This window comes from Periplaneta americana, chromosome 11, assembly GCF_040183065.1.
Source record: "Periplaneta americana isolate PAMFEO1 chromosome 11, P.americana_PAMFEO1_priV1, whole genome shotgun sequence".
Taxonomy (NCBI): Eukaryota; Metazoa; Arthropoda; class Insecta; order Blattodea; family Blattidae; genus Periplaneta; species Periplaneta americana.
In genome coordinates, this window is record NC_091127.1 from 33953019 (window position 1) to 33967239 (window position 14221).

Sequence of the window (14221 nt, forward strand, 5' to 3'; positions counted from 1 at the left end):
ATGTCCGTGATGTAGGAGTTATGCATGCATGCATGTATATATATATATATATATATATATATATATATATATATATAGACACACATACACACACACACACACACACACACAGTGAAACCTCTCCTTACGGACACCTCCAAGATACGGACACTCCTCATATATGGACAGATTTTTATGTCCCAACTGAAATAATATAGAAATAATAAATTAAACTCGTTTACGGGCACTCTCAGACACGGACACGTACAGTTGTTTCACAGTCCTAAAACTTGCTTTACCTTCTGACTGTGGACAGAACTTGGATTTCAAGACCTAATGTGTTACAAAAATGGAAAATTTATTTTTAAGAACTTTACAGAAATTTTTTAACATGACAGAAGACAATAAAGATCTCTTAGGATACCACTAGCCCAGCCGGCTACCCCTCGTTAGCTGGAAGCAGGTGGATAAAGTCATTAAATTTGACCTGTCTGATGGGTCCAAGGTTTCTGCGATCGTGAAATTGTATTCGACACATGATAGGGTTAGTAGGATTATTCTCTTCACTTCAATCAGTTGTTCTGTTTCGAGAGACATGGCACCTGAACGTAAAGGTTAAGTTGAAAACTGTAAATTACAGTACTGCATAACTGTAGGCCTGGAATAAAATTGCATGGCACAGTATTGTATTTTCCTTTTTCGGTCTTATCTACTGTAGTTCAAAGTTGCAAAGAATTTAATGTAGTAGAATAGACTGTATTTAGAATTAAACTACAGTAATACATTTCATTTAAAGCGTGAAGGGATACATAAAGCATATTATAAATTTACTGTTAGCTTGGAGAGCCTCCCTCCCAATAAAGGACAGATTGTTACGTCCCTTGGATGTCCGTAAATGAGAGGTTTCACTGTATGATATATAGCCTTCTGAGTCCTGACTCTGGAATAATGAACTTTTTACAAAATTTATGGACTGTTTCACACAGTAATGCATTTCGCATTATAAAAATGAAGTCTAATTTCTACTTCAGAAATGGAACAATATATGAACCGTTCAGAGCAGAAGTGGTGTAAGTCAAGAATGGGTAATGAGGGTTGAAGTAAACATTCTGTAAAATACAGCGCAAAGTAGCAATTAATATTCACTTTATTTAAACTATTAGTAGCCAGTGGATAGCAAGAACGGCATATTATTGCTACTTTGCGCTGTATTTTATAGAATTTTTACTTTAAACCTCATTATCCAATTCTGACTTACACCACTTTTGCTCTGAATGGCTCATATAGTCTATAACTTCAAATTAATATGATATGTTGGTTTCCAATACCTCCAACATGATCAGTATTACAGAGCAGCTGAGAAAAGAATGATTAAAATGCAGTAAATTATGCTAAGGTGTGTGATTTCTAATGTGAATTTTGTCACAGGTTCAGTCAGCTGCAGCTTTGCTACTGGAGAGCAAAATGTTTTACGTCCCGTTCCTGCTGAACTCCGCAATCCAGAGATAGTACATCGATTCACTCGGTAGCGACACCTACCAACGGATAAGATGGAACTGTGACAATCGAAGACGGCAGAATGGGATTTTGACCGCACGGTGATCAAACACTGTGATTGATGGGGATTCATGGCAATTGCTTGAACTTGGCGCCATCCCATTCTCGCTTTATAAAATAGGCTTGAAGAAATATGATACCTATCAAGATGTGATATTGCTGCCTAAAACTGCAAAAAAAATTCTTGAGTGTTTTCTCCAAGTCTTACTAGATTCAAGAAGTAAATAAGAAATTGGTCAATTGTGTGTTGAGATTGTACCAGCATGAGAGCTTGCATCAGTTACCATTACCATTTTGTTGGAGGAAATCGACTGGACTGAACAGAATGTCGTGGGCCGAGTCGCAGAAGTACAGAGATGAGTGGCACTGAGCCAAACGGAACTTGCAGCCTAGCATTTTAGCCGGTGTTAGGCCAACGAATGATTGATTATGTGTAAAGGCTAAAGTGAGACTAAGTTTAGGATAGCTTTAGGAAGAAATGTATGTACTGCGGTGAAGAAGTGTTTATTCTGGAAGAAGATGTACAGTATGTGGAGTATATGAGACCTGACACCCCGGACCAGTTTATGTTATTCTACGAACAGTGCAGTTACTCTAGGAGATGGAAATGCAAAGTCTAATGTTTGATTTTAAATTGGAGGAGCAACAAGTAATTCCTAAAAGCTGTTACCATAGCGATTTTTCGCAACCAAAGTATCCTTATACTGCCTTAAGAGAACAAGTTACCGGAAGATGTTTTACAACATCATAAAACTCGACTGAAACAACTAAAAGTCATTGGTTGAACCAAGAACCACCTAGCATAGATTTTCTGAGTTGCAATGGTTAATCGAAGATGGCTTCTTCCCTCCGATGAGATATTTACCATAGTGCAATGTTACTGAAGTAATATATTCATTACTTAATATTATAATTATTATTACCTTATAATTAAGTGTTTTCTGCAACAATAACTAAAACAAAATACCAGAAGATTCCAGTTTTCAGATCAATCCACAAGTTACCAGTGTAAAGCAGGTGTAATTATAAAGATGTTCCTTTTTTTTTAGATCACTTAATTTTTGAATGGTGTATAGAACACTGTGTGAAGAATAAGATTAGCTTTTTGTGAATTTTAATTTTTTAAACTTTCCTAAAGGTGGGAATAGTAGAAAGGGTCAGGCAAGAGTATTAAAGGGATGAACCCTTTCCGAAATGATTACCTTATATTTTCCCTGACCGAGGCAGGTATTGTAAATTAAAACAGGTGAAGTACAAAGAAAGAAACAAGATTTTTTAAAGAAAACTAGTAGAATGCTGTGTGTTTGGAAAAACAATTTCCTTTAAATGTGCGTCATCGTATGCTTCAATTATTGTCAGTATTGTAAAGTAATTTTAGGGTTAATCCTAATGATTGAAATTATCATTGTTTCTCCTCTTCTGTAAACATAACTATGCCTTTTGCAAATTATTTCTGTAAGTGTAAAAGAAACATTTTCATGACACTAGACTTAAATATTATATATTGCAGATTTTTATAATGTATTTGGAAGTTTAGATTTTGAAAATACGTAATAATTGTTGCAGTAGTTGTTTGGCAAGAGTTTCTTATTTTCCAAGTTTATGGCACTGCTTCAAGACAAATGTAGCAACCTTATAGAATTATATGGGCTTTTCAAATCTGTTTGTAAATGAATGAGAAAATATACATGGTGCTAGGTCTCTTAAGAGAAAAAGAAAATAAAGTCTTTGGTGACTCTAAACCTCGAAACTAAAACTTACAAGACATTCTGGCATGTCTTACTAAAACGTTTAAAAGATAAACTGTGGAGCTTTTAAAAAGCTCGTATTGTTGCCTTGTGTTGTTCTAATCTACAAAGTGTGAAATCAATGTCTTTGTTGTCTAAAGTGTAAATAATATAAGATGTATAAAGATTATTATAAAGCAGAATTTTCTAAGAGACTGGTGATATATCAGAGTTGGAAGTTCCACTGTACTTCAAATCACCTGTTTACAGTATATGTCAAGTTCCTGGAGAACTCTGGCATGCTAGTTGACATTGTTTCATTCTTGTTCTCTTTGGTTAACTAGTGCAACAGTGGAAATGCCAAATTTGAGCATAATAAAACATTTTCTATACAGTGAATTTAAAGGCTGTAAGACTTTAGAGCAGTGCCTGGAGAGTGAAATTCGTTAAGCAAAACAAAATATGTATTCGTTTCACCCTTTTTACATAATTATTTAATAATTTTGATACTGTACCGTAAATTTGTTGTGAGAAACTCAATATTTATTTATTTGAATAGATACTTGATTCGTTACTTATAAATTTGTAAACATTTAGTGCTTAACTGAACTTAATTTAATTAAAATATTTGAAAATTCTGACCGCATAGATCAATCATTGACAAAAGATCGATGTAAATTTTAATCCCATTTATCGTAAACATAATCCATCTTAATGAACATATGAGAGAAATGTGATGACTACACGACATCAAAAAGATCGTACATAATTCGTAGACGTTTATCAGAATAAAAAAATATTGACATGAAAAAAAATATATTGTAGTTCAGTGATAAAATTCTTTATGTTAATATTTCACTACAGTCTAAAAATTACACATTCACAGAATTTTATTCAGTATATTCAAATGAATATAGTCTTTTCTACAGGTAATGTAGATTAATATACATAATTTTAATTTCCTAATTCCACACCGCTGTTCAAAAGGAAAAACATAAATTACCAATTTTATAATAGATAACAAAGAAAAAATAATTTTATACTGATATGTGTTAGAAATCATAAGTTACAAAAATATTCCTTCAACATGTATTCTTTTTGTTATTCAGGTGTCTAGACAATAGAGTATGAATTTAATTATAATTTGAATGTAAACATAAGCACCATTTTTTTAGATTTTAATAATCGGGAATACTTGTATGATTTTAAGTAAATTTTCAAACTGTTCTGGACATATGCAATATGTGTATATGCAGATGTTACTGACATACTTGTATTTATGATAAAATTTTTTAGAAAATACATGTTTAAAACATGGGTTTTTTTATAAAAAAAAAGGCACGGCCTTGTGATGAAGAAAATAGAAGTTGCTTATAATGTTCTCTTTCTAAAAGTTCTGCTCTAAAGTGAGAGAATGTAAATGAAGTTACCATTTTTTATCACATACAATCACTATATCATGTACATTACATTAGCTGTTCATTTTTCTTAAAATGTGCAAATTTAGTTTTATGTTTTTGTGTGATTAACAGTTATTGTTTTAAAATGTTCCTATTATTATTGAATGGTACCCATCAACAATAAGTGGTGTAGCTTGAATACAGTACTTGCACTGAAGTATGTATTTTTAATTACCTATTTCACATTAATTTGTAATAGCACTGTAAAGAATATCAACAATCAGTGATGGCTGTGATTTCACATCAAACTTCTGAAAATTGATTCCATCCCATATGACTTAACTATAAGGTTCAGGTAAGATAGAAACCGAGAAGAGGAGGGTCAGTACTTTTCTGATGTAGATATTAGAGATATGTGTAAAAGCAGAGTGAATTTTAATACATATTCTTTGTTTAGAAGTAAGATTTTCAGTTTACTCTCAATCCTATCCCTTCTATTTCATTTAATTTGAGCAATGTTAGTCCATTTTTAAACGCACATTTCTCTCATATATTTTACTTGGATATGTTTTCATTATACCATAATTTGTTTCATTATTATTATGCAACACATTGTCAGTTATGTGCAGTAAAAATCAAAGTTAAAAATTGAATTATATACAGTTATTGTAGACGAAGGAACGCAATTGTACAATTTCTGTTTTCAGAGATCGAGTTATGCATAATTACACAAGCGATGTATGTGTTTAAATAAACATTTTGTGTAGCTGTTGAGACAGTGAGTCACTTTATTTCTCATAAGTTGTTTTACAATTATTTTACCTTCTCATATATGATAATATGAATATACCGTGATGTTAAAAAAATATGTGTTGAAATTTAATCATTAGATTCGTCTTGTGTACTCTCGAATAAGAATAACGAAGTAAAAATTTTATCGCTCTGTTGAAGTTTGCGTGTGTTCCAATCTTAAGTTAAATCATTTGTACGTATATTTGCTATATACTATACCAGTACCATTGTAATTCAACAGATGTAGATACCGTACTTCAGAACGTCGTTTTCCAACTAAGCTTAATCCACAACTAATGTATTTCTGGTTATTACATTCATAATTGGTTTCTCAAAGGTTAGTCTATCTTCATCTCCCTAACTATCTAGATTCATTAGCCAAATGTTTCATGAAATCAAAACTTAATTTAAATAGTCCTACCGTTTTGAGAATTTCATTATAGAACTGTACATACTTTTATCACTTCTTACACCGCAATAATTCATACTTTATGATTAGAGAACAAGATGCACTAGGTAACTTTAGCAAATACAAACTAGTTGTGCACAAGGATTTTGTAAAATTCAATTTGAATGAGGATCAAGAATTTTAATCGACTTACAAGATTTGAATGTCCTTTGAAGTTGTTAAATAATATAATTTATATCTATTACACGCTCGTGCAAACACAGTCAATTAAAAATGCGAATATTAAAATAATTAATTATTTATAGTAATTTTAATGCACAACTGAAGCTATTTATAGTTGAAATTCTGTTGATATTTTGCTGGTTATTAGGTAGTCAATCGATAAGAAAAAATACCGCATTACAAATTTATAATTTTCCTTCGTACTTTATTATATTTAAAACTTTTAGATATAATGAATATTGAAACATTTTTATTATCTACAGCTACTACACATTTATGATAAATTTTCTGTGTCCAATCTGATTCAGAGTACAATTTTATAATAATTGTTAATCAAAGAAACAAACATAGGAGTTTTATGATTTCGTGTGACGTACAAAGATTGTTTTTTTACTTCCTTGGAGAAAAATAAATTAATCTAATTAAAAAAATAATTTGCATTCATCTCACATGTGTTAAAAATGAAACTGTACATAACAATAGTCTATTATATTCTAATAATTCAGTGTTTCACCATACGATATACAATGGATTTATTACACTGCATTTATTTTCGTTGTCTTCTTGAAATATCTGAAAATTACCTGAAAAGTTCACCATAGATATAAAGAATGAATATAAAATATTTTGCCAATTATTAAGTTCAAAATTGTTATACTCTGTAAATAAGTTAACGAGTAATAAGAATATTTAGTCACATTGTTAAAACTATATTTTATTAAAAAGAAGTTACATTTACGAATTCAATCAGTAACCTGAGAAACATTCCAAATATGAAGACATACTGTAGTTAAAATATATTATGCAATAAAAAAAGTCTTATATTCTTCAAAACAACAACTACTGCTACTACTACTGCTACTACTACTGCTGCTGCTGCTGCTGCTACTACTACTACTACTACTACTACTACTACTACTACTACTACTACTACTACTACTACTACTACCACTACCACCACAACCAACACCACCACCACGACTACTGCTAGACTACTAAAATGGACTGAAGCCCAATGTCAGGCCCTAGCCTGCTCATGCACAATAAATAAGCTGAAATCTGCATGTCCCTGGAATCTTCAGTCACTTGTCACATGTTTATGATATAATCACAGCACCTGACGCCTAGTGCTATAAACTTGATAATCTTCTTATTAGTGAATGTTCCATACAATGAAAACAAGTTGCCAGTACTGTAAATGGAAAATAACACAGAGCTCTCATTAAGGGGAGAGACTACTGAAAATCATGAAAATTTTTCAAAAAAAAAATTATTGGCTCTTTCACTTCTTTAGAATGTATATTTTTATATCCCAAATATATTTTGTTATGTGCACTTGATTACACTCATTAACATGTACAAACGGTTAAAATATAAACAGATGTATGTGTATTTAAAATTGAAATTACAGTTTGTTTTGAAAAATTTTGTATTATAAAATTAATAAAAACGTTATACTAGAGAAGTACATTATAATATATACTGAGGCGATTTTTTTTTTTTTTTTTTTTTTTTACAGTTCAGGATGGATTTTTAATATTTATTGAGTGGCAGGTCCAAATGTTTCTCGATTTAAAATAAGGATTTAAAATTAAAAATATTTTCATTATTACATAGAAAATTATAGCGTAAGTTTGTACCTATCTTGTTAAGTTTCAGAGTTAATTCTTGTAAAGTGATATCTCTAGGAATAGCGACATTGTATTGACGTTTATACAGAATTTTGAATTACTGTATTATGAATAAAAATTGAAAAGAACAAAGTATTCAAGAGTACACAGAACAACTGCAGGCGTTTTTTAATTATTTTTAAGTAATACTTATAAATCATATGTGAGAAAGTATGTGCAATGTGCTTAAATTGTTTATATATATATGTATATTACTATTATAAGAATATTCTATTTTTTAGTTAATGCATATTTTATGGTTTTTAGCCTGTTAAAACATGCAACATTCTTGACAGCATTAAAATGGTATATGAAATCACATTGACAAATATTACGCTTTGACCATTTAAATCTTTGAGTAAACAAAATATAATAATAATAATTATAATAGAATCTGATGATTACAGATTCTGACCCTCCTCTCTTTTTCACTACTTCATATAATTTTCCATGGGTTTTGATCATAACCACTGAAATAGGAATAATAGTTTCATTTTGTTTCTTTACTTGCATGGGTAAAGTTAACCAAAGAGAACATAAAATATTTTAAATTTATTTCCAGTATCTATATGATAAGACAGACTGTGAATGCAATTAAATTGTAAAGAGTATCGCCTGCCTTTCTGGTTGTTAAGTTTTCAACTCTGTGTTAGGTCACAGGCTCCTCTCTCCCGCCAGCCTGGATGGAAGAGCTTGTGGTTAGGGGGTCTGAAGTATGTAGTAGTTGTAGAGCGTAATTAAACAATTTAAGAAAGAATTCCTTGTAATGATTAAAGAAACAACTCTGTGCTTGTGTATATAAATAAAGCCACCAAGTAGCTACATGTGACTGCCTTCACACCTAGTGTAAAAAATAGAATATCTGAAGTTCACTGTTACATACACATGCACTTCTTTTATAATACTGTATGATATCCACAATACAGGGTTGTCTTCAATGAAGATATAAAACATGAACACATCGATGCTACCAGTGGCGAGGCTTAGTTCTCAAAATAAACACAAATCAAGCTAAGGTAAGAAGGTTATTGATTATGATTATAAATCATTTTTATCCTTTACGTAGAAATTCTAAAGCGTAATGTACGTTAAAATACAGTCTACAAGATGAAAATGTGATGGTTTGAGATATACGTATGTGTTGTCTAGATGTAAATACATGCACATATTTTTAAAATCTGATGAATTCTATGCTCTTTGTTTCTTTTGTTTTAATGGTAGAGTCCTGAGTATTGTATTATTCTTGATTTCTAATTTTTTCAAGATTATTATTCACTACAGTATATCCTGATTTTATTATTATACAGGAAGATTGATCTTATGGGGATGATATACTAATCTGGAATGGAAGTAAAGGACATAGGCCTACATACAGATACTTGTTTTTGGAAGGTACGTAGTTCAATATTTCAGGTAATCTTTCCTAATTTTTTTGTGGGTCTTCAAATTAAATTTAATTCATTATCGTACTGAATGTTTGTATGACAATTATATTTCCGTTATATAACATTTTTAGAATTCTCTAGGCTTGATTTTAAATCACCGATTTTCAATTTAAATGAACTCCAGAAAAATCATTGAAATTGGAGAATTTTTAAGATATTGAACCGATTTGCTGCAAAAGCAGAATAAACATTTAAGGACACCACCTCGAAACTAGTCAGCCAGGTATTTTTATAATATTAACACAGTAAAGAAGTTATTGTTAATCAATTATTAAACAATTTAAATGTTACATGTTGAATTTACAATTAATTCTCTCCTTTAGATGTTTATTTTTATGGCCATTTTACCCACAGACACATCGAAACGTGTACAAATTTGCATTTATTCACCTAGACTTTAAATCTTTATGTTAACTTTTGTTACCATTTCGTGATATAGGGGTGCAGTTAAACATATCATTGTTTTTCCAAACGTTTCAGGCAAGAGCTGCAATCTATTTTAAGTATGGTATTATTTTGCACATGATTTCCAGTCCTTCATGTGAGGAATAAGTAAGATAGTTGAACATTGAACACTTTCCTCGAAAGATTTAAGGAATACTGGTACTCGTGCAATGCTACATAGCATAAGGTAGATTAGCTCCAGAGCTCACAAATGAATGGAGTAAAAACATTGCAATTAATTATTTATAGTAAAAGGGTAAGTAAAACTAGTTATTAAGCTTCAACAGCTAATCCAGTATTAGGCTACCTACACTAGAATACATAGGTACATATGACATTTTTATTGTGAAAAGAAAGAGTGCCTAACGTGAAGGAACTAGCAGTAATAGGCTTATTCTTCATTGTTTTGGATTTCTTCATTATATATTTTATTAATAGAGAACTTTATGGAACACTTTTATTATCTTAATATTTGTCAAGCCTAGCAAATTAACTTTAATTTGCCTCGCCACTGTTACTGTACTGAAAGCAAGTTTTGGAACCTTTATCCTCACTTCCTTCCCTAATTGAAAAAGGTACAATAAAAATTATTTTCAGTACTACGGTAGGTACTAGGATTATGAGCTACACTACATGCTTTATTATAGTAAATCTGTCATCTGAATAAGTATCTAAGGTAAAAAAAAAAAGAAAATGATGCAAGTAACGCCACATTTCGCCCTTAAGGACGATATTTAGGAACATCACTCCAACTTCACTTACATGTAACTTAGCCAAAAGCTAGTAAGATTCAAGATAAGATAGATGAAGACCAACTTTATAGGTACGTAGTTCTTATATGCCTGAACAACAAATAATGAGAGTTATTTACTACCAGTACAGCACAATTTAAGAGCTGATATTGATTTAGAAGATTATTATTTCCAATAATTCACTAATTATGCACTCTGTGTCTTATTACTTGCTTCTTTATCATGTTATATCTACGACCGTTATGTAATCATAACCTCAACCTTATCTCCAATTTTACCAGTAGACCTACTAGTTTATTAATTTCTCGTTACTGTTTTATTATTATTATCATCATCTGAAAATCAATTAAGAAGGATGATTTGAGTCTTTTAAATTGGTTAACTTATAATGTTCGTAATGGAGTTGGAAGAAAAATGATATACAATAGATTGTGACCTTTTCATCTTAGAATAATAATAATTATAGATCGTTCCTTATCTCGTGAAACCAAATGGATGCGTGCATCATAGCTCATAGTAAGAACCTGACCTATAGTGGGTGTAACTGAGCTAACTAGCTACAAGTGGGAGCGTAGCAAGGGAGGGAAGCATCCCAGTCCACTTTTTCTTCTCGCGCAAGTAGATTGCACTAGATAATGGTCTACACTGTTCCATGCCATAGCATCATGGTCTAAGGTATCATCCCTGATCACATAGGTTATATAATATGTGATCAGGGGTATCATGCATCAGACTCACTTTACACAATGCACACAGGTTCGAGTCTCACATATTCTCATGAAATTTCAGCCAGTGTATGGAACCAGTTACCATCCACCATGATGAATATGGATAGTTACAATAGATAGCAAAATCCCTTTACGAAAACCAGCTACAACAGCTGAGGGAATCATTGTGATAACCACGAAATTCTTACAGGATCCAGTCCAGGGGAAGAGATAATTATACTTCCTGACTAGGCTCTGCAAGCATGAGTGACGTCACATGGTGGGTAGAAGCAGTACAATAGTAGATGCTCGCGTATGCGTACTCTCTGTTTTACAGACGACTCTACCAGCCGCTATGCTTTCATATTCCAGGCGACTAGCGTACTTCAATGAAAGACGGCCTTTCAAATGCCTTTAACTTCAGTTTGTTTGTGTATTTCTAATCTTGCTTTGTGTGGTATACCATTTTTGGCTGGATTTTATTCAAGGGATTTAATTTTGGAAATAGTATCTTTAAGATATGTAAATATTTTTGGATTTTTTTTAAAGCAGGTGGTATACTAAGGAACAAAAAAGAGAGCCTACTTGAAGGAAAAACTGAATGAGGTAGAAACAAATAGCAAGAATAAAAACATTAGAGATTTATATAAGGGCATAAAGGAATTTAAGTTAGGATGTCAGACAAGAGTAAACAAGATCAAGGATGAGAATAGTGACTTGCTTACAGACTCTCATTCAGAACAGATGCAAAAATTATTTTGGGCAACTACAAATAGAAATGGCCGGGACAATATTCATGTACCGCAGTACAAATTGCTGAACCATTTATACCCTAACCCACACTCTCTGAAGTCGAAATTGCGATAGAAAATCTGAAAAAAAATAAATAAATAAAATAAATAAATACAAGTCTCCATATATTGATCAAATTCCAGCAGAATTAATTCGAGAGGGTGAAAACGCATTATCTAGTGAACTTCATAAGTTTGTACTTCCTATTTGGAAAAAGGAAATTGTACCAGAACAATGGAAGAAATCCATAACTTAATTGTATATATCTTTAAGAAGGGGTGAAAAGACTAAAACTGTAGTAACTTTCGAGAATATGTATCACTTTCATTGACGTACGAAATTTTATCCAACATTCTTTTGAAATGATTAAATCCATAGGTTATGTAGATGAAATTATTGGGGATCATCAATTGCGGTTTTAGGCGTAATAGATGGACTATTGATTAGATTTTTTTTTGTATCCGACAGATAGGTATTGGAGAAAAGAATGGGAAGATCATGTGGCTATTTGCAGGATGTGGTAGCAGTGAACGTTTCAAGCCGCTAGATAGCAGCATTGTCACTTTTCTTCCAAGATTCCGTTGTCTATAGATGGGCAGCTTTTATCGCTTTTATTGCTTTTATCAACCCCGGAACATTTTAAAAGATGTCGGAATCCAATGGTTATTTTGTTAAGAGTTCCTGCTAGATCTTAATGTATTAAACAAGAAAGCTTTTCAGTATTATTGTGAGAATGTATTTTGTAACTGGTAATATATATATATATATATATATATATATATATATATATATATATTAGTTTTTACTTATAATTCCTTTATTTATTTAAAATAAAAACCTGAATATTTCTAATAATATTGTGTAATAAAGGTTAAAGTTGATGTCAGAACTTGATTAATGACCTTTTAGTAGATATGAATAAGAAAAACCATTGTTGGACGTGCACGAGTCTCGATAGATAATCCAATGTTAATACGTCTCTCTATGCAAATCTTTGCTCTCTGAGTAATGTAGGCTCGTTGTATGCTGCATTTTTTGCTCTCTGTACATAATCTCTAATTAATAAGCGATAAGGGACAGATAGTGAATAATCTGATTCTGATAAAAATCTGATTTCTTAATTTTTTTTTTCATAAAATTCCCTCCAAGTTGTATTTCTTCCCGTTCTCCCTCCAGCCATCAAAATTTCCCTCTATCGAGGGAAATCTTCCTCCCTCGGGTAACATTCATCGCTGTTTTTAAGCGCGTTCAGTCGATGATTGAGCATCGATTAGTCATCGATGTGTTCTGAATATGGGCAATTGAGTATATTATTTCTTATAATCTCGCATCATTACATTGTAGTATATTGTAAAAAATATTGTTGTGAGATAGTTCGGAGCATATGATTGTTAAAATTCAGGACGCTCATACGACAAGTAGTGATTATATATTTTCGCTTCATGTGTTAGGTCTACGGTCTTAGATTCCGTTACAATTTCTGCTGAACCGAATCATTTCATGTTCCAGAGACTTTCAGGCATTACTCTTGATTTTCTTCATGGCGATATGAAATTAATGCCATTCAAAACTATGTTTTATCCAAAATCAAGAATATAGTTTCGAGGATTATTCGTGTATCCTTAATAGTAGGCTTATACATTATTCTCTAAAGCATTTAAACGTTAATAGAAAATATATGTACAGTATATGTCTTGTGCGTTAATGATTAGGTTTAGGTGGTAGGTCCCTATGTACACTAAAGATACAAAGTTAATATTTATTGGATAAAGGATGCAAACTCAACTGTGTTGATACAGGTTGAGAAATGGAAGGTGAAGAATATTCAGTTACTAAACTGAGGAATATATCGAAAGATTATGAGAAAGAATTTCCTGACATACACTAAAAGAGAATACATGTAAATTTATTAAAGGCCATGGCCAATCACAATTACACGCGATATCGAAATTAGGTCAAGCACAAAAGCTTTGCGCACACGCTTCATGTATCGATTAATACATTAAAAACTCTTGGCTGAATCTCTGTTTTACATATATATTACAAAATGCACTGCAACTGACAGTGTGTTGGAAAGAAACATTCATTTTGACTATTAATATTTTATTTCCCCAACTCCTTGTAAACATATTGATTTTTATCATTTCTCTATTGGAGCAAGGCATAAATACATAGTTACTCGAATTGCAATTAGGAATTACTGTGATTTACAATGTGCCGACAGGACGAATTATAACACCTATACAAATAATCTGTTTATATGTTATTATAAATACAACAATTTAATAATTTTCAGGGGCAGCCATGTAAAACTTCGATCTTGGC

General features: G+C 31.6%; 1 protein-coding gene across 4 annotated transcripts in view; it reads left to right on the forward strand.

Moving 5' to 3' along the window:
• Hr4 (Hormone receptor 4) overlaps nt 1-8923 on the forward strand; it is a 266887-nt gene extending 257964 nt beyond the window's left edge. For 3 of the 4 annotated variants that reach the window (XM_069839246.1, XM_069839248.1, XM_069839249.1), the window contains one exon: nt 1408-8922. In XM_069839246.1, coding sequence (XP_069695347.1) covers nt 1408-1488 — 81 coding nt within the window. In that variant the 3' untranslated portion in view covers nt 1489-8922. Of the gene's footprint in view, nt 1-1407 lie in introns of all 4 variants that reach the window. The other variant, XM_069839247.1, reaches the window with a different exon arrangement.
• Nucleotides 8924-14221: the final 5298 nt, after the last annotated feature.